The 24,890-nt window shown below is 38.6% G+C and overlaps 1 protein-coding gene across 1 annotated transcript in view; it reads right to left on the bottom strand.

Moving 5' to 3' along the window:
• TTN (titin) overlaps positions 1-24,890 on the bottom strand; it is a 267,443-nt gene that overhangs the window by 168,713 nt on the left and 73,840 nt on the right. Inside the window, exons 50-96 of the mRNA XM_011359980.1 lie at positions 24,235-24,513; positions 23,857-24,135; positions 23,451-23,738; positions 23,056-23,334; positions 22,682-22,963; positions 22,308-22,586; positions 21,921-22,199; positions 21,537-21,815; positions 21,125-21,412; positions 20,726-21,004; positions 20,302-20,583; positions 19,924-20,202; positions 19,524-19,802; positions 19,133-19,411; positions 18,743-19,030; positions 18,219-18,497; positions 17,711-17,992; positions 16,311-16,589; positions 15,909-16,190; positions 14,991-15,269; positions 14,589-14,876; positions 14,155-14,433; positions 13,778-14,056; positions 13,395-13,673; positions 12,991-13,278; positions 12,580-12,867; positions 11,817-12,098; positions 11,278-11,556; positions 10,876-11,157; positions 10,421-10,699; positions 10,038-10,325; positions 9,570-9,848; positions 9,205-9,483; positions 8,830-9,108; positions 8,402-8,689; positions 7,972-8,259; positions 6,401-6,682; positions 5,886-6,164; positions 5,196-5,477; positions 4,798-5,076; positions 4,015-4,302; positions 3,637-3,915; positions 3,248-3,526; positions 2,880-3,158; positions 1,990-2,277; positions 1,555-1,842; positions 797-1,087 (exon numbers count right to left, since the gene is read on the bottom strand). Coding sequence (XP_011358282.1) covers positions 797-1,087; positions 1,555-1,842; positions 1,990-2,277; positions 2,880-3,158; positions 3,248-3,526; positions 3,637-3,915; positions 4,015-4,302; positions 4,798-5,076; positions 5,196-5,477; positions 5,886-6,164; positions 6,401-6,682; positions 7,972-8,259; positions 8,402-8,689; positions 8,830-9,108; positions 9,205-9,483; positions 9,570-9,848; positions 10,038-10,325; positions 10,421-10,699; positions 10,876-11,157; positions 11,278-11,556; positions 11,817-12,098; positions 12,580-12,867; positions 12,991-13,278; positions 13,395-13,673; positions 13,778-14,056; positions 14,155-14,433; positions 14,589-14,876; positions 14,991-15,269; positions 15,909-16,190; positions 16,311-16,589; positions 17,711-17,992; positions 18,219-18,497; positions 18,743-19,030; positions 19,133-19,411; positions 19,524-19,802; positions 19,924-20,202; positions 20,302-20,583; positions 20,726-21,004; positions 21,125-21,412; positions 21,537-21,815; positions 21,921-22,199; positions 22,308-22,586; positions 22,682-22,963; positions 23,056-23,334; positions 23,451-23,738; positions 23,857-24,135; positions 24,235-24,513 — 13,257 coding nt within the window. The remainder of the gene's footprint in view (positions 1-796; positions 1,088-1,554; positions 1,843-1,989; positions 2,278-2,879; positions 3,159-3,247; positions 3,527-3,636; positions 3,916-4,014; positions 4,303-4,797; positions 5,077-5,195; positions 5,478-5,885; positions 6,165-6,400; positions 6,683-7,971; positions 8,260-8,401; positions 8,690-8,829; positions 9,109-9,204; positions 9,484-9,569; positions 9,849-10,037; positions 10,326-10,420; positions 10,700-10,875; positions 11,158-11,277; positions 11,557-11,816; positions 12,099-12,579; positions 12,868-12,990; positions 13,279-13,394; positions 13,674-13,777; positions 14,057-14,154; positions 14,434-14,588; positions 14,877-14,990; positions 15,270-15,908; positions 16,191-16,310; positions 16,590-17,710; positions 17,993-18,218; positions 18,498-18,742; positions 19,031-19,132; positions 19,412-19,523; positions 19,803-19,923; positions 20,203-20,301; positions 20,584-20,725; positions 21,005-21,124; positions 21,413-21,536; positions 21,816-21,920; positions 22,200-22,307; positions 22,587-22,681; positions 22,964-23,055; positions 23,335-23,450; positions 23,739-23,856; positions 24,136-24,234; positions 24,514-24,890) is intronic.

Below are 24,890 nucleotides of genomic sequence, written 5' to 3'. Positions count from 1 at the left end.
TGATATTAACCTATTATCTGTGCAGCCTGAAATGGCCAACAGTCTTCACCTGGTAATCAATTTCAAGCTGCTTTAGGAAGTTAGTTTGTAAAATGAGTTTGATGAATCTACATCATAATCATCTGGGTGAAGCCATTATGGTCAGAGGATCAGACAGAGTCTATTTTTGTGCCTCAAGCTATGACTATGTATTTAAATACATCCTCCATAAAAACATGCAACATCATTCCACTCATCTTCTTTTCTTTTTAAGCAAATTTACTCTTTTAACGAGGATTAATATTCATTTACAGCCTAAAAGCTTTGGGCAATATATGTTAAACAATAATCCTTTAAAAATATAATTAGAAAAGGGAATGTTTCAGAATGTGATGTAAGGTATAATAAGCAAAGCTAACGCAATATTCAATGATGGAAATCTAAGAATATATCAAAATACATATGCTTCATAAAAATTTATACATCACTTATACATGAATTTCAAAGTAAACATAGACCACTAATTGCCTGAGAGAATTTTGGGATTATAATTTACCGGCTAAGATTTTCACTCCATCTATTTATTATATGACACCTACTTTGCTGGGCCATGCAATTAAGTTACAAATTACATATATTTTAAGTAAACATATATGGAATTATGTCAATCCAATTAGAGAATGTATATTTATATCCATTATCACTTACTCGATCAACAGAGTTGAAGAAGAAACAGACATGTCAGAAGAAATGTACATGGTTATCTTACAGGCAGTGAAAAAAACACAACAGCCTGGAGGTTGTGAACATAACTAACCTTTGATGACAACTGAAGAGGTACACAGAGCAGAGCCTGCGTCATTCGACAGTTTGCACGTGTACAAACCAGCATCGCCCATGCCCGCCTTCCTGACTTGCAGCAGCAGTGTGTTGTTCTTGAATGTGATTTCACAGTTAGAAGTTGGATGTATCTCTATATTATTCTTGTACCAAGCAACAGTTATAGGCTGGGAACCAGCAACACGGCCCTCAAGTTTGAAAGAATTCCCTTCTGTTTCTTCTACTGTCTCTGAGAGTTTTTTAGTGAAACTTGGTGGAATTAGCCTCTCTGTAAGAAATTGCAAGGATATATGAAGTGGAATTCAGAAGTGGGTTATTAAAATGAGACTTTTCAAGAAAAATAAGTCATTTTCTTGTTGAAAGTCAATGCTGACCAACTAGATACAGCATATCAGTATGTTCCTAAACATTGCAGCCTCCTTCTAAATTTTATTCTAAACTATTCTCTGATCTGATTTATGAGTTGAATGATAACAATAACTTATGACCATTTACAGAATTAGATAATATGTAAAATAGACAAAGCAGGTAATTTTAGGGTTATTTATAAAATTTTACAGAAATACAGATTTTAAAAGATCACCTGTTCTCTAAAGAAACATTTCCTCCTATATTCTTATGCCATTTGCTTAAAAATGTTGTCCTCAATTTCATTTGTCCTGATAAAAACTGCACCCTTAGTACTGAATATAAGATGATTACATTTTGTCGGACCACATGCAAAATAAACTTTACCTTTTATATTAAGTTGAGCTGCACAGGAGTCCTTTCCCACTTCATTCACAGCATAGCAGGTATATTGTCCAGAGTCTCCCTTGTCTACTTTCAGAATTGTCAGATGGGCACTATTTTCCAGATAACTAATCTGGTAGTTGCCACCGCTTCGTATCTCTTTGCCATCTTTGGCCCAGCTGACCTTTATCGGTTGTGTCCCTGTGACGTGGCACTCAAAGTCCGCACTTTCTCCCACCACGGCATCCACAGGGGCAATGCGAATGTCAAAGAAGGGTGGGTTCCTACCCTCTAGAAAGAGAAAGGAAAGATGAGTTTTCAGACTCCATGTCTGGACCATCCCAGTTTACAGAAATCATGACGTTTTCTCCCTAATTTCGTATCTCATTGTAAAAATTTAATTTACAGAAATAAAAAGAAGTTCAAGAATCCACATACCTGTGAGAATGAGTTTGGCACTAGAAGAAGCAGACCCTATAGGATTTGTAGCTGTGCAAGAATACTGGCCTGCAAGGCTTCGATCTGTTTTAAAAATATTGAGAGTGGCTACATTATCTAAAAATGATGTTTGCACATTTGGGCCATCTTTCAATGGCTTGCCGTCTTTATACCAAGACACTGAGATAGGTTCTGATCCATTTATGGCACATTCAAAAACAACTGGCAGTCCAACTGTTTCTTGAACATCTCTCAATTGTCGAGAAAACGATGGTGGAAGTTTTTGTTCTGTAGGAACCGAATTAAAGTAATAAATACTTCTGGACGTTTTAAATTTACTGAATATTCTTCTTATAGTTAGTATTACATAGGTAATGGTATTTCTATAAAAATGTCAGGAGGCAATAACATCTCTTGAATTAACTTGGACACAGGGGAAAACGTAAACTTTTGGAGCAAAAGTTTCACTCTGAGGGCAGCCTAATGCACAGAAGGTATAAAGATATGTATGTCAGGAGAGAAATTGATCTGTGAGAGGTACATCTCCAGGTAGGCAGCAGATTCTCCTACTTTTTAAGACTGCCTTCTAGCAATCTGAATGAGACACTCATGGGGTGAAATTTTAAAAATATGGTCACTCTTTTTTTAACGATTTAATTAAAGAGAAAAAAGATTTCATGATCCTTCCAGCTGAAGATTTAGTCATCTTTCCTCTAGACAGAGATGGGAAGGGGATAGAAAAGATAAGCCACTAACTGTAGATGACATTACTTGGGAAGAAAATTTTACATTTGAAAAAACATATCTAAAAAAGACAGCCCTCACCAGATTACTTTAAATTTTGTTCAAAAGAAATGCAAATTCATTCACTTTTGAAATATTGCAATCACCTTGAACAGTAAGGAAAGTTGATGAAGAAACTTCTCCCACACTGTTTTCAGCTCTGCAGATGTATTCTCCACTGTCGTTACTATCAACCTGGTTGAAAACCAGTGTAGCAACATTGTTCTTAAAATGCATTTTGCAGGTGGTAGTGGGTCTCAGTTTTGTATCTCCTTTATACCAGGATACCCCGATCTCAGGGGTCCCAGCAAGCTGGCATTGCAAAGAGGCAGAATCTCCAACTGTCACTTTAACAGGCTCTAACTGTTTGACAAAATACGGTGGTTCTGCAGACAAGAGAGATAATCAGTCATGAAGGAGACATGCCAGAATGATTATTTGTGTCTAAAGGTAGGAATATACAGTCACAACAAACCTAGGATCAGTATTTGTGCTGAACAGGAATCTTTTCCAGAAGCATTTTCAATGTAGCAGTTGTACTGCCCTGCATCCTCTACTACGGTACTTGGAATTTCCAGGATTGAAGATTTTTCAGTTGTGGTTATATTACACTTCTGAGAAGGAGTTATATTTATGCCATTTTTCTTCCATGTAACTGAAATGGGAGGAGTTCCAATGTATGCGCCTTCTAGGATCAGTGCTTTTCCTTTCTCTATGCTGTAATCATTGAGTCTCTTCACAAATTTAGCTGGAGCTAAAAACAAATTGAAAGTATGAAATCAAACACATATACACATGGATATAGATATGTCTATTATTTCATGTATGTTAATTGTAAAAATGTGGAATAGCAGCCAAGCAAACCTTTGACATAGAGATGTGTTGTACAAGATGCTTTGCCCGCTTCATTACTAACTATGCAGGTATATTCTCCACTTTGTGATGTATCTACATCAAACAACTCCAGTTCAGCCACTGAATCCTCCAAAGACACATTACATCTGTCCCCTGGTACTAGTTCACTGCTACCCTTGAACCAGCTGACACTGAAAGGTGGTGTTCCTTTTATGATGCTTGTGAAAGTTACATTGGTTCCAGTTAAAACATCCATGGCGTCAGGTTTCTGAACAAAAGACGGTGGTTCTAAACAAAAAAAGCATATACCAGAAAAAATTTAATAGTTTTGATCTGTGATGATAAAAATGCTTAGTCAATTATGAAATGCAATTCTATATTACTGACCTCTCACAGTCAAAGGAGCACTGCATTCATCAGAACCAGCTACGTTAGTAGCTACACATGTGTAGTCACCGGCGTCTGATTCTTCTAGCATGTTCACAGTTAAAGCACAAGTGTTATCTGTCAAGGTGGTCTGGTACTTCCTTCCACTGCTGATCTCATTTCCCTCATGGAACCAAGAGACAGAGATTGGAGGGGATCCATAGACTTTGCACTCCATTACAACCGAGGACCCAGACAGGCCATTCGCCTCTTTCAATTTTCTTGTGAATGAAGGAGGCACAATTCGGTCTGAATGTGATAAAAATCAAACAAACAAGCGACATCAGTTATAAAATGATTTGAAAACAGAGTTATTGTCTTTTTAATGGAATATTCCTAGGTCCATTTGGCTCTTTTGCGAGGGTATCAAAGAATTCCCTGTAGATTCACAAGACTGGAAACTTTGAAAATCAATGCGCAAGATGCGCTGGTTGACTTGCTAGGGATTTTGGTCTCTCTTTGCCGTGACTCATTATACGGTGAATTATTTCAGCATAAGTGACAGTAGAAGACCACTTTATTCTTATCCAGGGATTAAGTTTTATTCCCACCACCCTGAATTGTGAAAATTCCTCCAGGACAAAGGGATATAACTTTTGAACTTGGTTTTCTTCTAACTCTATAGGTATGTTACCTCTGATTTTGCTAATTCGGAGGATGCCAGACCCATGCCACACTCATACACGTATATGTAAATCAGGAATTATACTAACATTGAAACAAAAGCCCAACCAACCAACCAACCTGAAACTTGAACTGAGGCTGTGCAGCTGTCTTTGCCAACAGGATTTTGCACCTCAAAACTGTACACTCCACTGTCACTGGGCGCCACGTTGATGATCTTAAGGCCAGATACTTTGTTGAAGAAGCTTATTTTGTATTTGTTGTCACTTGCCAGCTCTTTTCCATCCTTAAACCACTTAGTACTGAGCTCGGGTGTGCCGGTGACCATGCACTCCAAGGTACAGGTGTCTCCTGTGGTAACTTTTATGGATTCTGGCTTTTCCACAATTGCTGCAGGTTCTGAAGTGAAATGTCAATTGCAAGCAAATTTTAAAATCAAATCGAAAGAAAAACTAAAGAAAACACAGCCACTGGTAAGTGTGTGCCTTGCATTTGTAATAGCACCTATTCGTACTAACCGAGAACGGAGATTGTGGCGAAGCACTCTTGCATTCCAGCATCGTTTTTGATCTGACAGGTGTACTTCCCAGCATTGGCTGTTTCTGCTCTTGAAAACTGCAGGGTGGCAATATTTTCTGAATAAGAAATCCATACGTTGTCACTCTCTCTAACAATTTCTCCCTTATCTTTGAACCACACCACGGAAATCGGCTCAGCGCCTTCAATAGCAGTCTGCAGCTGAACCTCTTCACCAACGATGGTAGAAATGTCACTGAGCTTCTTCACGAATCTTGGTGGTGCTGATAAGAAAGAGGCAAATAGTGGATTTGAAATGTGTGGGGTTAATAGTATTTTTCTCAAGTCATAGATGCTAGGGATCAAACTTGTGGTAATGTGTTATTGTATATAAGACGCATTTTTGGTGAGTGGGTGCAGGGACATATTAGTGTGTGTATTAAGTGGAGAGTTGAATGTCTTGTCCTTTTCAGCTTTCTAAATCTAATCAAAATCTATTGGAAAAAATGTCTACAAGGATACTCAGTAGGAATTAGAACTGGGATGTACACTAAACAAAAAGATTTGGAAAGGAAAAAATAGGAAGAGTAGAAGAGAGTTAGTGATGAAGGACTGGGCAATAGCTAAGGGGTCAAAAGAGTATTAAAATTAGAAGAAAAATAACAAGCGGAAGAGAATGAAGTCACTCTAACCTTTCAGAGTGATAGAACCAACACAAGTGTCACTCCCAACATCATTTGTGGCTTTACAGTGATATTCTCCAATGTCTGCAGTGTCGACATTCAAGATGTGAATACTCGTAAGGAAGTTCTCAGACATTATTTTGTACTTCTTGCCACTCCTAAGTTCTCTCTTGTCTTTGTGCCAAGAAACTTGAAATGGGGGAGTACCCTGAAGCTCACACTCAAGATGAATATCGGTTCCTTTCAGTGTCTCAATGGGATGAGGCTTTTTGCGGAAAATGGGTGGTTCTAAAATTGGAAGGTAATTAAGTTAGAAAAAAAAAGGAAAATTGAAATGTATTCTGTAAGTATATAACTGTAAGTAAGAATCAGTTTTCCATTACTTCATAGAGAAAACACCACTTACAATTTTCTATCGTATCCTTCAGAAATGTTAAGACCTTGACAGAAAGTCAAATAGGTACTGAAAGGACAGCTAGAGAAGAGGCTGATTTGAAAAGTACAAAGAAAGAGTAAGACCTGACCTTTGACTTTTAAGGAAGTGCTGCTGCTCGCACTGCCTGCTGCGTTGTGGGCCTCGCATGTGTAGTCTCCGCTGTCCTCGACACTGAGGTTGTGCATTTCCAACACTGCCACCGAGTCAAGGAACGACATTCTGAATTTACTGCTCTCTTGAATTTCGGTCTCGTCTTTGTACCATAAAATTTTGATTTCTGGAGACCCTCCTATTTTACATTCATATCTTGTGTAGTCACCTTGTTTCACAATTCTTGAAGGCTCTAGCTTCTTAATGAACCTGGGTGGTTCTACAGAACCAAGAGGGAAAACACAATGTAAGAGATGGAAAAGACATTTATAATTCAAGGTGACATGATAAAAAGAATCTCTGTCAAATACAGAAGTCTTTTAGCTCTAGAAAATAAATTTTTTTTGATGCCATTAAAGGAAGAATAAGTAACTGAAACATAAAGATAAAATTCCTCAAATAAAATACATTTATTTTTGTCAGCACCCACATCAAATATTATTGCAAAAGGAAGGAGGAAAAGACACTAGTTCTTGTATAATCCTCGTCCCAGCAAAAGAATCACTTCTCTAGTGCAAGATGAGAAGCAGAGTGTGTATCTGTTGTTGGAAGCACTCTGAGGCTCATGGGGAATAAGACAGTTTGATTACTTTCCTGCATGTGAATCAGTGGAGAACTGTCTACTTCCTATAGCTGAAAAGATCAATTATGTACCATGACGAGTCAGAATAGCAAAATTGGGTCAGATATCTTAATATTTTTAAAGTGCTACTTTCTCACATAGGCTTTAGATATTTCTACATCTTTCATAATTTCCCTTTGAAGTGGGAGAGCAATGCTTTCTTCATTAACTGAAGCAGAAAATTCAAGCTTAGGGAGATAAAGACAGCTATATGCCATAGAGCAAGTGGGCTGCTAAATTGAATTCTATTTTAACTTCAAGATATTTATAAAACATCATCACAAAAATCCTTAAAAATTCTCTAAAGGGTTAGACCAGCAGTCCACTGAGTTAACTATTTAACTTTTGAGAACAGCAGCCATGCTGTAGAAAAAAATGGTCAGATATTGATGAACTCCTCTGCCCGCAGCTTCCAATATTATGTAAATGGGATTAGTGGAGGAAAAGGTGTTGACATAATTAATTTGGACTCTTTTTGAAGGATTTAGGCTCTGCTATCCCTTAGAGGAAAAAAATCCATTTATTTACTACTAATTACTGTGGAAAATAAGTCATTTGAGATAACTTTTTTTTTTTTTTTACCCTAAGATAACTTCCTTCAAACTTGGATTCCTTGCAATTCTGTGAAAAATTTTTATTCACTCTATCTCTAGTCTCTATTTTTTAGCCTTTGGAAATGGACTTTCAGTTCATGTTTTACCAGTTTTATATATTTTTTTTTAATAAAAAATTTAAAACTTGACCCTATTTGGAAGGACTTGGATCCATATGATCACTTCTAATTACTAGACATAGTCCTAAACATAACTTTCAAGCACACCCTTCCTCCCATATTTTAAGATATTGAAAACATAAAAGAGACCTTGCTACTTTACTTGGACAAGTACCTTGTACACCCAGATGAGCAGAACAAGAGTCTTTTCCAGCAACATTGCTTGCGTAGCAGGTATACTGCCCAGCATCGCCTTTGCCTACTTTGAGAACTGTCAGAGTGGCAGTATTTTCGACCAAAGTCATCTTGTAGTTGCCTCCAGGGCGAATCTCTCGGTTATCTTTAGCCCAAGTGATTTTGATTGGTGCAGTTCCAGTTACATGACATTTAAAAGAACCACTTTCTCCAAGAGCAAGATCTACTGATACAGGCTTTAGATCAAAGAAAGGAGGCACTTCATGCTCTGAAAAGAATGAAGACGAACATGGTGACTTCAGTGTTCACGCTCCCAAACATGGAGCAGAAAGAAGGTGGCACCAGCCTTTGGTGGCCCAGAGCAGTGAAGCTGCTTTATGATGAAGAGGGTCATGTGATAAGCTACTCACCTGCGAGAATGAGTTTAGCGCTGGATGAAGCAGTCCCAAGAGGATTAGAAGCTGAGCAGTTGTACTGACCAACGTGACTCTGGTCAGTTCGTAAAATCTGCAGAGTTGCTACATTATGAACGAAAGATGTCTGCAAATTAGAATCATCTTTCAAAAGTACCCCATCTTTGTACCAAGACACTTGAAGAGGTTCTGAGCCATTGATACGACATTCAAATGCAACTGGGAAGCCAAGAGTCTCATGAACATCCTTCAGTTTTCTCGCAAAGGTAGGCGGAAGTTTGCGCTCTGCAATGAAGTGACAAATAATTCTTATTTACAAGAGGGAAAACATCCACAACATATTTCAATCCATTAAAATTTTGATGTTTTTAAGAAAATGGATCTGTCAACAGTCAGCAAGATTTGTTAAGCAAACCCATCATCACCTTTGATAACAAGCACAGCTGAAGAAGCGACTGCCCCCACACTGTTTTCTGCTTTGCATGTGTACTCTCCCACATCGCTGTGATCCACTTTGTTGATTACTAAAGAGGCAACATTATTTTTGAATTGCATTTTATACGCAGGAGCTGATCGTAGCTTTGTGTGCTCTTTATACCACGAAATTCTAATTTCTGGAGTTCCATCCACTTTACACTGTAAAGTTGTAGGTTCTCCAACGGCTGCTTCCACATGTTCCAGAGGTTCGATAAAGTAGGGTGGTTCTAAGGTACAAAGAATGGTAGTCAATCAATCATGCTAACTAAAAGAGGGCGTTTTAAATGAAAGAAAACAACATAAAGAGATAACTGTTAACACACCTAAGACAGATACCAGAGCTTCACAAATATCTTGACCAGCCTCATTTTCTATCAGGCAGCTGTACTGTGCATAATCTTCTATTGTGCTGTCAAGAATTTCTAATATTGTAGATTTTTCTGTCATAGTAATACTGCAGTTCGGAGACTGTGAAAGAGGGAATTCGTTCTTCATCCAGCTTACTGAGATGGGAGGTGTGCCAGTATATGTGGCTTCAAGAACTATGGGGCTTCCTGACTCAACACTGAGATCAGCCAGTCTTTTCACAAAGGTGGCTGGTTCTATAAGGAGAAAATATGAGGGTAAAATGGACATCTTCAAGTGAAGACAGAAAAATTTAAGAGACAAATTGGAAAGAAGAGCAAACCTTTCACAAAAAGATGTGTGGTACAGGAAGCGCTGCCAGCATCGTTAGTAACAAGGCAAGAATAGTCTCCACTCTGCAATGGCTCCACCTCAAACAGCTCCAATTCTGCGATAGAATCTTCCAGAGAGATGGTGCATGACTCCCCTGGCACCAGCTCCTTGCTGCCTTTAAACCATTTGACCTTGAAAGGAGGGGTGCCTCTAATGACACTGGTGAATGTGAGACTCATTCCAGGTAAAACTTCCACAGAATCAGGTGTTTGTTCAAAAGATGGTGGTTCTAGATACCCCGGGGGGAGGGGAAGATCAAGAGAAAAAAAGAAATCCAAGTGAGAAGTGCTTTTGCTACTTGAAGAAAAAGGGGCTAAGACTAAAAATGAAAACATAGCAAAGAAATTCCATGCAAGGCAGATGCCTGATCATGTGGATGAGATGTAGAGAAGCAGGGATCTGATCCTTGCACACTGACCTTGCACAGTCAGCACTGCTGAGCACTCATCAGAACCAGCCACGTTGGCAGCCACACACGTGTATATGCCTGTGTCGGAAGGCTCCAATAATTTCAGATTCAAAGTACAGACATTTTCCGAAAAGCTGGACTGACATTTAGGCCCGCTAACGATCTCATTTCCATCCTGAAACCAGCCAACTGAGATCGGTGCCGAGCCAGAGACTCGGCACTCCAAAACCACTGAGGCCCCCAGGACAGCGTTTGTGTCTTTCAGCTTGCGGATGAAGGAAGGAGGCACAACTCGATCTATGTGGAGAAGGGTAGTTTTTCATTTAAGGAGAAGCTCTCTTTTTTTTTTTCCAGGAAAAATTATATATTCATAAAAACCTCATAGTACTCACCCGAAACGTGGACAGATACAGTGCAGTTACTTTTACCAACACTGTTTTTCACTTCAAAGCTATATAACCCCTTGTCACTCATCTCTGCACAAGGGATCTTAAGTGAAGCCACTTTGTTGACAAATGTGATGTGATGTTTGCTGTCTGCAGATAATTCTCTCCCATCTTTGAACCACCTGGTTGAAAGTTCTGGTGTTCCAGCCACTACACATTCTAATGCAAAAGGATTTCCAGTAGTGATGGTCATGGGTTCTGGCTTCTCTGTGATTCTGGCTGGTTCTAAAAAAAGAGGTATTGTGCATTGAAAATAAAATTGCCTTCCAAATCAATATTGATTACTTCCAATCAATATTGATTAGAGTGTAATCAATATTGGGTAAGGCTAATATTTGCAGAAAATAATAATAGGTCAATCAACTCGACTTTTTTTCCTCAGGCTGTACTTTGTTACTAACCTAGTACAGTTAAGACTGCTGAACATTCTCTCATTCCGGCATCATTTTTGATTTGACACACGTATTTTCCAGAATTAGAAGCTTCTGGGCTACTAAGTTGGAGGGTTGCAATGTTATCAATGAATGAAATCCTTGTGCTTTCACTCTCTCTGATGACTTCACCTTTATCTTTCAGCCAGACAACAGAAATTGGCTGGAAGCCTTCCACTACAGCCCGTAACTCAACAGCATCCCCAATGAGGGTTGAGGTATCACTTAGCTTTTTCACAAATCGTGGAGGTTCTAATGAAAGAAATTCATGGTTAGAAAAAAAAAATGAGAATCACAGCTACATAAGTTATTAGTCGAACGAGAAAAAAATGAAAAGAAGAGGCATATATGTTTCTGCCCACGTATACAAACCTTTGAACTTGACAATGCAAGTACATGTGTCACTTCCCACCTCATTGGTAGCTTTGCAGTGATATTCTCCTATATCAGAGGCCTCAAGATTAAGGATATGAAGACTTGTATCAAAATTTTTCGAAGTAATTTTAAATTTCTTGCTGCTTCGAACTTGCTTTCGATCTTTAACCCACACCACTTCAAATGGGGGAGTTCCCGAAATTTCACATTGTAAGATAATATCAGAACCTTTAAGGGCTCCTACTGGAGAAGGCTTTTGGGTGAAAACAGGAGGTGCTACCAGAAAAAAAAAAAAGATAAATGATGAGAACATTTGCTTACTAAAAAGGAGAACAAAATTATAATCTAGAATTATTAAGAGTGACTGGCGTAACATATGAGAGTATGGTAACATAAGAAATGATAATTCATAAAAACTAGGTAAAGAATTACAAGTAAATGCCCTTAACTAGACCTCTTATTTTGGAGTTCATAACACTGCTGAAAAGGAATGTAAATCAGAGGAGAATGAAGAAAGAAAGCTTAATATGTCTAACCTTTGACAGTCAGCGCTGTGCTGCAGCTGGCATCACCAACGCCGTTATGAGCTTCACAGATGTAGTCCCCACTGTCCTCAGCACTGGCTTCATTGATGGTAAGGAGCGCCACAGAATTAACGAATGACATGTTGTATTTCCAACTTTCGTGAAGTTCACTGTCATTTCGGAACCACAAAACTTTGATTTCTGGGGAACCACTTATTTTACATTCCAATTGGATGGATTCTCCCTGCTTTGCAACCTTTGAAACTTCCAATTTCTTAACAAACTTTGGAGGTTCTAGTAAATCAAAGGAAAAAATAACTTATGTTTGTAGTTGAAGATCCCGTAAGTGCTTATTTAAACTAGTTTGTTAGTAAGAATTTCTGAGAATTCTGTGGTAAAATAAGGTTGTCTTTTTTATTAAATAAGCTTTTAGTATTTTTAATAGAGAATTTAGTTGATAAGTTTATTTTTGTAGTTTAAATATATAAGCTAAAACATGTAAGTTAATGTATTATAAAAGTACTTGATTGCAATTTTTGTAATGATAAATCAGAATGCCACAGAACAGAAAAGAATGGAAAAAGAGAATGGATAGTTGAAACAACATTTAACAAATTTCAATTAAACAACACTTTTTGGTAGGATTACACTTAAGACAAATTCTAACATGATCCAGTTAGTTTATTCCCAAAATTTAAAAACCAAATAAACTTTGAGAAGATAATTACACAAAGGTGGGGAAGAACAAATATTGGTAAATGCCACATAATGATACCTTTCACACTGAGTTGAGCAGAGCACATGTCTTTGCCAACATCATTGGTTGCTTGGCAAGTATATTGACCCGAGTCTCCTTTGCCTACTTTAAGAATTCTCAAATGGGGAGTGTTTCCCACACATGTGATGGTATAGTTTCCTCCAGGACGAATCTCCTTGTTATCTTTTGACCAGGTGATTCTCATTGGTTGAGCACCAGTAACATGACACTCAAAGTCAGCACTTTCCCCAGCAATAACATCTATAGATACAGGCTTGATGTCAAAGAAGGGAGATTTCTTAGGTTCTAGAAGATGAAAAGAAAAGGCAATGCTTTTTTTTTTTTTTTCTCTTTTCATTGGCCATTTCTACTTTGAAAATGAGCAAGAAGTCATGGTTTGCAAAAAGAAAGATTAACATGGGAACAAACCTCTTGCTGTCAGTCTAGCACTAGAAGATGCTGTTCCAAGTGGATTGGAAGCTGAGCAAGAATACTGGCCAGAGTGACTCAAGTCAGTCTGCAAAATTTTTAAAGTTGCCACATTATCTACAAATGATGTCTGTAAATTTTCATCATCTCTCAAAAGTACCCCATCTCTATACCAGCACACTTGAATGGGTGCAGAGCCATTTAATCGACAGGTGAGTGTAACTGGCAACCCAACAGTTTGTTCAATGTCCTTTAATTGTCTTGCAAAGGAAGGTGGGAGTTGACGCTCTGTAGGAAGACAAGTAATAATTGAGACACTAGTAGATGAAATGAAAATATCTCCCATAAAGATAAAAGAAGATAAGGAAAAAAAAATTTCTTAATTTCTAAAATAATATCATCACCTTGAATTCTGAAGATAGTCTTAGAAGAAGCAGTTCCTATATTATTTTCGGCTTTACAGGTGTATTCTCCACTGTCATTAATATTCACTTTATTAAAAACAAGTGTGGCTACATTGTTTGTAAAGTAGGTCCTATATTCAGGAGTTGGCCGCAACTTGGTATCTCCTTTGTACCAAGACACTGTAATTTCTGGTGTCCCAGCAACTTGGCATTGTAAAGAAACTGAATCTCCAACTGAAGCTTCCAGAGGCTCCAATTCCGTAACAAAATAAGGTGGTTCTAAATAAGAAAGACTCACAATTAGCAACTGCATTTAAAGAAAACCAATCCATGCTTCCTGTTAGAGGAATGCCAATCATTCAAGACAGAAAAAGACAACACACCTAATGTAGATACCAGAGCTTCACAAACATCCCTTCCTGCCTCATTTTCAATCTCACAGGAATACTGTCCTGTATCTCTCTTTGTGCTATTCAGAATTTCCAGGATGCAAGTTTTCTCTGTTGTTACTATGTTGCATTTTTCAGATGGAGTTATGTTAAAACCATCTTTTTTCCAGGTAACTGAAATTGGAAGCGTTCCAGTGTAGGTGCTCTCCAGAATTATGGACTTCCCTGGTTCTATGGAGTGATCACTTAATTTCTTCACAAACGTAGCTGGTTCTGGTGAGTGACAAAGCACAACAGTTAAACACAATAAAAATACAAACAAAAATGTCAGTGTGCGAAAAATAGGAAGAGCAAAATGCACTTGAGCAAACCTTTAACAAAGAGACGAGTGGTGCAGGATGTTTGGCCAGCACCGTTAGAAACCACACAGGTATAGTCTCCACTCTGGGATATGTCGATGTTAAATAATTCCAGTTCTGCCACAGTGTCTTCAAAATAGATGTTGCACCTGTCTCCTTTTACCAGTTCTCTGGCACCTCTGAACCAGCGAACCTTGAACGGAGGGGTTCCTCTAATAACACTTGTGAAAGTGACATTTTTGCCTGGCAGTACTTCCAAAGGTTCAGGTTCCTTCACGAAAGAGGGTGGTTCTACATAGACATGGAGGACAATGAAAAGATTTTGTAAGCTTCTATTTTAGTTGCAATTTTGAATCAAAAAAGAAGAGTACTTCTGAATGTGTGTCATTTTATATGTGCACCCAAAGACGAATTTATAAGAAAGGGTTTGGTTTTCTAACACTGACCTTGTACAGTCAACTTTGCACGACATTCATCAGACCCAGCAACATTAGCAGCCACACATGTGTAGTTGCCCATATCTGATGAGTCTAGAAAATTCAGCTGCAATGTGCAGACATTATCTGAAAACGTGGTTTGGTACTTTGCTCCACTGACAATCTTAGTTTTCTCATGAAACCAGGCAATAGAGATAGGTGATGATCCAGCTACTTTGCACTCCAAGATGCAAGAAGTACCCAGCACCCCACCAGTATCTTTCAGTCTTCGTGTGAAAGAAGGAGGAACCATTCGGTCTGTGGGAGGAAAGGCAAGATTCATCATGATTTGAAAGAATTAAAGAGACTTGAGAGAAGAAAACTTTTGAAAGGAATTTGCATAAGCAATGGAAGGAACATATTGGAACTAACCTGAAACATCAACCACAGCTGTGCAGCTGCTTTTTCCAACATTATTTTGAACCTGGAAAGTGTATGTGCCTGCATCTTGCTTTTCAACGGAGAGAATCTTTAAGGAAGAGATTTTGTTGTAGAAACTAAATTTGTGTTTTTGGCTGCTGGTCAACAGCTTTCCATCCTTGTACCATTCAACTGAGAGTTCGGGAGTGCCAGCCACCTTACACTCCAGAGAACATGTTTCTCCTACAGTCACTGTCATTGGTCCTGCCTTCTCGACAATGACTGCAGGCTCTGAAATAAAATGTGATAGCCATCTGTCAAAGTCTGTTACCTTTATTACATCTCTACTATCTACCTTTATCTCTACTATCAAATTCACTAAGACTGTTTATTCCAGTGATAAGCTTATATTAGGGCTCTTTCTTTAGACTTTAAAATGTGATTCCATAATTACATGCTGACATAAAATTATAGGAGTTATGATTAAGAAGTATGTTTGTGCAATAGTTGACGTTTAATATGCCCAAAAATGAAAGTGCAAGTCTTTCTTATAAAATGTTGTTCTTTGCAATTCTTGTCAGCTTTAATAACTAGTACTTTGGAAATAAATGTCAATGTACTATATGCTGGGCTCCGATATTTTTCATGCTTAAACAAAAGATAGTTATGATTATATCTGCTAATCCATAAAGAAAAATAGTAAGTAAGCAGTAAAATAGATGGCTAATTTTTGTTAGAATTGCAGCAACAGAAAAGTGTTTTGTAAGATCTAGTAGAGTTCCTAAACGCCTAAACCTTTAAATTAGGTGAGGATTGATATAGTTATAGAAGAAATTTGGAAAATGAGATTCTACCAGTAACTCTTAGTAACTAATCTCAGCATTTGGCATCACTGTCCATTAGGGGACTATTGTACAGTACTGTACCAACCTAAGACTGTCAGTGTGGCCATGTTCTCCCTCATTCCACCATCATTCTTGATTTGGCAGATATACTTCCCAGCATTAGCTGGTTCTGCTTTTGCAAACTGCAGAGTTGCAATATTTTCCACAAATGTAATTCTGATGTTTTCGCTTTCTCTGATCACTTCTTCCTTCTCTTTAAGCCACTGGACAGAAATAGGCTGGGCGCCCTCTATGGATGCTTGCAACTCAGCGGGCTCACCAGCTACTACGGTGAGGCTGTTCAGTTTGGAGGCAAATCTTGGTGGTTCTGAACAAAGAGAAATGAGTGGAGATTGTTGAAAAGATTGTCCAGATAATGGAACAGAGAAAAAAAATAGGCATTTTGCATATTCCTGCCATTTCTGCCACATGCAGGAAATATGCTTACCTTTTAATTTTACAGTACAAATGCAAGTATCACTTCCCACTTCATTCTGTGCTTTGCAGTGGTATTCACCAATATCTGAAGTTTCCAGATTGAGAATATGAATACTTGCGTGGAAGTTTTTGGATGCAATCTTGTATTTCTTGCTACTTCGGAGTTGCCGTTTGTCTTTGTACCATACCACCTCAAACGGTGGTGTTCCCGAAAGTTCACATTCAAGACTAACTTCGGTATTTTTTAGGGTTTCTACTATGGGAGGGAAGCTGCTAAAAACAGGTGGTTCTGTAAAAAACAAGAGTTTCTCATGAATTGGGCTATTTAATGTCACAGAATATTTTTATTTCTTTGCTTTAAATGAGAAGAAAGAGTCAAGATAATGACTATCATGGGCAAGTAGTGTCAAGCACTATCACTTGAGTGTTGAGGAATAACAGCTTCAGAGAAGCCATTAGCCTTTACGAAATCACTCAACTTCATTGGCAGAGAACCCAAGCTAGACGCTAGACGTCTTTACTGAGCAGTTCAACATTCTGTCTACTCCATCTTACTAATTTATCTCGGACTATAAAGATTGATGCAAAGATTGTAAGAAAACAAAACAAAACCAAAAAACCAACCAAACAAACAAAACCAAAAACCTAAGTATATTAATGAATATGATTTGCATGAGGTATGATGAAATCCTGACTTTGGGATTGAAATGTTTTGTATATAGTCTATAAATTAGACACTTGGGAGTCATCACAACATCTGTGATCTAAGCCTTCCACTTTGACAAATGGTTATTGTAATAATTGTCTCACAACATGACAAACTTGGACTTTGTGACAAAAATATTGGAAAATGGCAGCAGAAAAAAACAAGTACTATGTGCACCAAGGTATAGTGATATAATTATTTAAAAAATAGAAACTAATTTTTTAAAGAGAAAAAAATATAAAATTGTCTTGTTTTAAATGTAAGGTTAAAATTTAAATTGTTTGCACCTTGTTTATAAGTAGCAAGTATTCCTTGCTATGAGTGATAAATTAATATAATGATAAAATGATTATAGTGAGGATGATGATGTATTTATAAGTTGATTGAAGGCAAAAAATTTAAAAATGCTTATTTTTTTGTGTATATGTTTTTGTAACATAAAATTTGAAATGCTTGACTAATATGTTAAGTGATCAGAATTATGGCATGGGAATAACAAGAAAAATATCTCAGAATGATTGGCTACATGTAAGCAAATCTTAAGAAGAAATAACATTTAAAGAGGGGAAAAAATATGAATTTGGGAAAACATTCTATGATCTTAAATGGAAGCTAAAATGACAGTAAAAGAATAAAGAGCTATGATACCCAGGGAAGAAGAAGGTGGGTTTCAGGTAACGAGGAAAAGAAAAAGAAATCTCTACCTTTTACTATAACCTTGGTACTGCAGCTTGTGCTGCCAGCAGGATTCTGAGCTTCACAAATGAAATCTCCACCATCCTCAGTACCGAGACTGTTCATCTGTATGACAGCCACTGAGTCAATGAAAGTCATTCTGAATTTATCACTAGATGGGAGTTCATGTTCATTTCTGTACCACACAACTCTTATTTCTGGGGATCCAGTTATCTTGCATTCAAGTCGTGCTGAGTCACCTGCTTTCACTATTTTGGATGCTTCTAATTTCTTCACAAACTTTGGTGGCTCTAGAGAGTGAAGGAAAGAAGAGATTATGAGGAAACAGATATGAATAATAAAAGTTAAATCAGGAAGTATGTAGAAAGATAAAAATATGAACAATGCCTGGGAGATACAGTGTATTGTGTTAGAGAGAAGAGTACATTCTTAATTGGATAAATGTACTGTAACAGATCACAGAAAGGACCAGAGCCACAGGTTAAACAGAAACATAAAACAATCAAATGTGCACACCTGTCACAAGCAACATCGTAGTACAAGAGTCGCTACCAACATCATTGGTAACTTGGCAAGTATATTGTCCAGTCTTGGAAGCATCCACTGAGTAGAGATTTAAGAAGCTAGTTGACCCTTCCAAGCCAATGAAACATTTAGGTCCTGAGACAAGTTCCACATCATCCTTAAACCACTTTATTTTAAATGGTGGTGTTCCTTTTAGTACAGCTTTAAATTCCACTGTAGAATCAGGTATGGCTTGCTGTCGCTCAGGTTTTACTAGGAAGCTTGGTGGTTCTATAGATTTTAAGAGAAATATATTTGATTAAAGTCCTGTAGTTGAATTACTTTGACAGTTTTATGGGCATATAAGAAAACATTATTGAAAAGAGGTAATGACCGAATATTTCTTGAACTTGGTAAATGTATATCTAAAGAAACGGGACTATTGAGAACTTTAACTCTAAAAGATACAAGGTAAGAGTCATACATTTGAAAAGCAATCACAAAGAAGAATCAAGAAGAGGTAAAGAAATTCCGACCTTTCACAGTTAGGATGCCACTGCATGCATCATCCCCTGCTACATTTGAGACTTTGCATGTATAATTCGCAGTATCTTCTAATTCCAGATTATTAACTTCCAGTGCCACAGTGCTCTCATGACAGACAAGTCTGTATTTTGCACTTGTAGATATTTCTTTTCCATCCTTAAACCACTGAGCACTAATAGGAAGTGAGCCAGAAACCTTGCACTCCATATGAATAGAAGAGCCCAGAACTTTATCCATTTTGGTTAATTTTTTGGTGAATGATGGAGGAATATTTTCATCTGTCCAATGCAAACAGCAAAACACATCCATTAATATGTTGCCATTTGTTTACAAAGGACGTAATATAAATAATCAAAGCTGATTGGGGCCAAGATACAAACCTAGCACTCTCAGGTAGGCATCACAGCTACTGCTTCCAAAGTCATTGTCCACCTTGAAGGTATACTGACCACTATCTTGCTTCATTACTGACTGAATCCTAAAACTGGCCACATTATTTTCAAAGCTCATCGAAAAATATCTACTGGGCACAATTTGTTTCCCATCTTTAAGCCATTTTACTTTGAGTTCTGGTGTTCCGGCCACAACACACTCCAAGGTCACTGGGTCTTTCTCAGTAACATCAACGGATTTAGCTTTCTCTAGGATTTGAGCAGGTTCTGTAATAAGAATTAAAATGTGGATGAGTTGCATTGATAATTCCACTAGAAATAAGGAGTGCTTATGAAATTGTCTCCACAGACTAACTCTGAAAGGGAATAGCTTACAAACCTTGCACCAAAAGGAAAGCATAACATCTCTCGACTCCTGACTCATTCTTTGCTTGACACGTGTATCTCCCGCTGTGTCCATTATCCACAGCTCTGATCTGAAGTGTGGCCACATTGTTCACAAATGAAAGGTGAACGTTATCATCTTTGTCAAGAATCTGATCATCTTTTAGCCAGGTTATAGAAATGGGAGGAGAGCCTGCCACAGTACTCTGAAAGGTGGCAGAACTTTTCAAAACAGTGGTGATGTTTTCTATCTTCTTAATGAACGATGGCGGTTCTGTGATTAAATTAGATAGTGTGAAAAGAAGAGGTATATTTGAGCTCCCACCCATAATCATAAAATTAAGGAGCACTACAGAATTGTTCTTGGGCACCCTGCTGCTTCGTGTGTAACTGACCTTTCAGAGAGACTCTGGTGCTGCAAAGGCAGCTGCCACCTTCGTTGGCTACAATGCACTGGTATTCACCAGTGTCTGAAGGGTCACACTTGGTTATATGGAGATTAAACACTGACACTCTGTCAGTCAGGGTATATTTTTTGCCACTTCGAATTTCCTTGTTATTCTTCAGCCAAGTGACTTCAAACGGAGATGTTCCCATAACTTCACACTCCAGCTCCACGTCACTATCTTTCACTACTTCCACAGGCTTCAACTCCCTGACAAAGGTGGGAGGTTCTAAAGGTTCAAAAGGAAGACAGAGACTAGCTTACTCAAAGGAAGCCCCAGGCCTAGCCAGTAGCACAGCCAAAATGGAAAGTAGATCTAGTAACAAACCTTTGACTTTTAATTCAACGCTACAGCTTGCCGTGCCTGCGTCATTACGAGCTTCACAGACATAAGTTCCACTATTTTCTTCCCTGGCACCAGAAATTTGGAAAGTGGCTAAACCATCAGTGAAGGAAATGCCATGTTTCTCAATGGCTGTTATTTCATTTCCGTCCAGATACCAAGAAACTCTGATTTCGGGAGTGCCTGTTATTTGGCATTCAAATGTTGTAGATTGTCCATTCCTCAGCACCAATACTGGGCTGGGCTTCTTAATGAATTGAGGAGGTTCTGAAGATGGGAGAAAAAAAGTCTGTTGTTGATCATTTTAAAAAACAAAGACCAAAGAGCAAAATTAGTTTCTAAAGCCTCTTCCCACCCCCTCCAAGAAAATCTAGACAAGCAAGAAAGTGAAGAGATGCAGAAACCAGACCTTTCACAAAGATAGTGGCTTTACTGGTTGCTAGGCCAACATCATTGCTTAGTTGGCAAATGTAAGTCCCAGAATGAGCAGCTTTGGCTGAAAAGAGCTCTAGAACAGTAGAGGTGTCATCCTTCCAAACCGAGCGAGCTGCTCCTGAGTGCAACTCTTTGTTATCTTTAAACCACTTTATTGTCATGGGTGCTGTGCCACCCACAAGAGCCTTTAATTGAACCCTTGTATTGGGATTGACATCTTGTGACTGTGGCTTTTCCACGAAGTAAGGGGGTTCTGAGGTGAAAGAAAAAGAAGCAAAAGGAGAGAGGTTCAATTTAGAACTGAGCAATGAAGTAAGAATTAAGAAATGAGACAGTTATAAATTCTTGATAAGTGGAGATAAAAACTGCCAACCTTTGACTGTCAGGTGGCCACTGCACTGGTTGTGTCCTGCCTTATTAGTGGCTGAACAAGTGTATGTCCCACTGTCGGTACTTTCCAGATGACTGATTTCCAAGAAGGCAGTATTGTCATAAAAAGAGAATTTGTATTTTTCACTAGCTGATATTTCCTGGTCATCTTTGAACCACTGGATGCTTATGGGATGTGACCCAGCCACTATACATTCTAAGTCAATAAAAGACCCCTTAATGCTATCCATTTTCTTCAGCTTTTTAGTGAATGAAGGAGGTATGATAAGATCTATGCAATAAAAAAGCAAAAAAAAAAAATGTTAGATTAATTCACCAATTTGTATTTTCTCTAAAATTATGAGATGAGGAGCATAGAAATGCCCAGTTCCTCTCCACAGAAAAGCAATACCAACCTAGTACATTAATTCTAGCCTTGCAGCTGCTTCTCCCAACATCGTTTTGGACCTCAAAAGAATATTCTCCACTATCTTTCTTTTCTGTAGAAATAATCTTCAGTATAGAGACTGTGTCAGTGACACTGATTTTATATTTTTGGCCCAGGGTCAGTTCTTGGCCATCTTTAAACCATTTAGCTGTAATCTCCTTAGTCCCTGAAAACTTAACCTGCAAAGTGGCTGGGTCTCCTTGGGTGACATCTATAGACACAGCCTCCTCGGTGATTGTTGCAGGTTCTGTAAAAAACAAAGGGATAAGTGTGGGTTGTGAACTGCTCTGCTGAAAGGCCTACATCTGAACTTTTTTTTCCCTAAAACCCACAGCAGACTTTCTAAACCAACCTTTTACTGAGAGTAATGCAGAACATCTTTGTATTCCTGCATCATTTTTGGCCTGACAGACATATTTCCCATCATGCTTGACTTCGATGCCACTGAGGTACAGACTGGCCACATTGTTCTCAAAGGTCATTCTTATATTATTGTCTTCTGTGATTTCATCATTGTCTTTTAACCAAGTCACTGTGATTGGCAAGGAACCTTTCAGAGTGGCCTGGAAGGCAGCTGTGCCTCCTCGAAGGGAGCTGGTGCTCTCGATCTTCTTTACAAAGGTGGGGGGTTCTAACAGAAAAACGAATTCTTGATCAATACCAGCTCTATAGAAAAACTGGCATTAAAAAAAAAAGTTGACTGCAGAAGAGCTAGTCCATCATGTGAACCAACACTAACCTCTTAAAGTCACCCTGGCACTGCAGGTGCTGCTGCCCACCTCGTTGGTCACCCGACACTGGTATTCACCAGCATCTGCAGCTACAAACTTGAGGATCTGCAGGCTAACCAGCTGATCCTGAATAAAGGTTTTATACTTTCTACCACTTCGCAACGTTGTGTTGTCTTTGAACCAAGTGATCTCAAAGGGAGGCGTGCCTGCCACCTCGGCCAGCAACATGACATCATATTCCTTCAACACTTCGATTGGCTTAAATTCTTTGGTAAAGTAAGGTGACTCTACAGTAAAAAAGGAATTATTTTGAGTTAATAGGGGAGGAATTTGTGGCATAGATTAAAACTTTGGTAACACAAGGGGCAATGTGAACACAAACCTTTGACTATTAAAACGCTACCACAGTGGTCACTGCCAGCCTCGTTTTGGGCCTCACACATATATTCACCACTGTCTTCGATGGCAACATCTGTAAGTCTTAGAACTGCAGTGGACCCCACAAAAGACATTTTGTGTTTGCTGCTCTCCTTGATTTCTCTGTCATTTGCAAACCATGTTATTTTAATTGGAGGAGTGCCAGTTACTTGGCAGGCTAGCTGGGTGGCATCTCCCTTCTTTAAGAGTTGTGATGGCTCTAACTTTTCAATAAATGTGGCAGGTTCTGTGGAAGGAAAGAAGTTATTAAGAGACTTAAGAAAGGGGAAAGAACTTAGGACAATGGTAGTATGATGATGTCAAGAAAACACTGCAAACCTTTTACGAATAAGTTTGCACTGCACTCCACACTTCCAGCGACGTTGCTGACTTTACAGGTGTATGTGCCTGAATCGGAAGTTTTTACAGCATAGAGTTCCAGGGAACTTTCTAAAGTGTCTTTAGTAATATAGCAGCTTCCACCGGAAACCAGCTCTTTGTCACCCTTAAACCATCTGATTGTAAGAGGAACAGACCCTTGGAAGGTGCTCTTCAGGCAGACTGCAGAGCCGGGCAGAACATCCTTTGATGCAGGTTTAGTTACAAAACTGGGTGGTTCTAAAGAAGGGGTAATAAGACAGAATTTCAAAGAGTTAAGCGGTGCAATCGAAGGGAAGAAGGCTTAATTCGAACATCGTCTACAATAAGAATGAAACGCAAAGTCTCCAGCCAACCTTGCACAACCAGGGCTCCGCTGCTGTCCTTGCTTCCCACGGAATTTGTGGCTCGACAAGTGAAATTCCCTGCGTCGTTCATGTCTACTCTGCTTATCTCCAAAGAGGCTGTGCCTTCCACAAATGCTATTCTGTATCTGTCGGAAGCAGCTATTTCTTTACCATCCTTAAACCAAGATACCCTCATTGGGAGGGAGCCAGCGATTTTGCAGTCGAGCCTGCAGTTTCCGCTAACCACACTGTCCACATTGCGTAGGGGTTTGGTAAAAAATGGAGCAATGTCTCGATCTGTTCACAGCACAAGAAAGGAAGAAAGGTCAGCATGGAAGAGTGCTCAGCGATTTTATTTTTGGTCATCTGTTGGTTTTCAAAGGACTATGTAGCATAGGTTTCTAGAGATACTGACCTAGTACAGTGAAAGTTGTCTCACAGGAGCTGCTGCCCACTTCATTGGAAATTTCAAACGTGTATTGGCCACTATCGTGTAGTTCAGCTGAATAAAATTTGAGTTGGGCAACATTGTTTTTAAAACTTATTCGATACTTTTTACTGGCAACGAGAGGTCTGCCATCTTTGTACCATTTGGGCTTGAGTTCTGGGGTGCCTGTGACTGTATACTCCAGCGTGGCTGGGTCTCCTGCTGTCACCTGGATCAGTTCTGCTCTCTCGACAATTTTGGCGGGTTCTATAATGGTATTAAACAGTTAGAATTCCAAAATATGTATCTAGGGTTTCATTTTTAAGTGGAAATATTGGTTCAAAGTTAAAATGTCCCTACACGAACCTTTAACTATTAATTCCCCAACAGATGTTTGGCTTCCAGCTTCATTTTCGGCCAGGCATGTATATTTGCCACCCAGACTAATCTGAACATCGGGGATAATCAAGACCGCAACACCATTGGAAAAACTCATTTTGATTTTTCCGTCTTCTTTAATGATCTCTTGTCCTTTCATCCATGTGACAGAGATGGGTTCTGACCCTCTCACAGCAGCTTGTAAGGTAACAGTTTGTCCTGCTAGTGCAGTAAAATCATCTACTTTCTTTACAAAGGTTGGTGGTTCTAGTCAAAGGAAGAGAGCATACAAAACTTATCAATTTTCAAACAGTTTCAACACCATATATATTTAAGTGTTTTATCTAGATTACGTTTATCTTGTCCAACTGCTATCCCATAATATTGGTTAATTAGAAGAAGAAGAAATAAAATTGAAGAAGAATTACAATTCCATCCAAGAGAAAGAAGCAGAGAAGATACATGGTTATCAGCTGACGAAACGGCCTTTTATGTAGTTTCACTTTTGTTATTAGAGACTAAATATTTACCCTGGTCTCAAAACAAGACTAAATGAAGGTCACTGACTTTGTCTCCGAGGTCCCAGGTCAAATCAAAGGCAAAATATATTTTGAAAGGGAAAGTACCAGTTTTCCTTCAATGGG

Source organism: Pteropus vampyrus, unplaced genomic scaffold (assembly GCF_000151845.1).
Source record: "Pteropus vampyrus isolate Shadow unplaced genomic scaffold, Pvam_2.0 Scaffold2, whole genome shotgun sequence".
Lineage (NCBI taxonomy): Eukaryota > Metazoa > Chordata > Mammalia > Chiroptera > Pteropodidae > Pteropus > Pteropus vampyrus.
The sequence above is the reverse complement of the archived record's forward strand: the minus strand, read 5'-3'. Positions and strand labels throughout refer to the sequence as shown.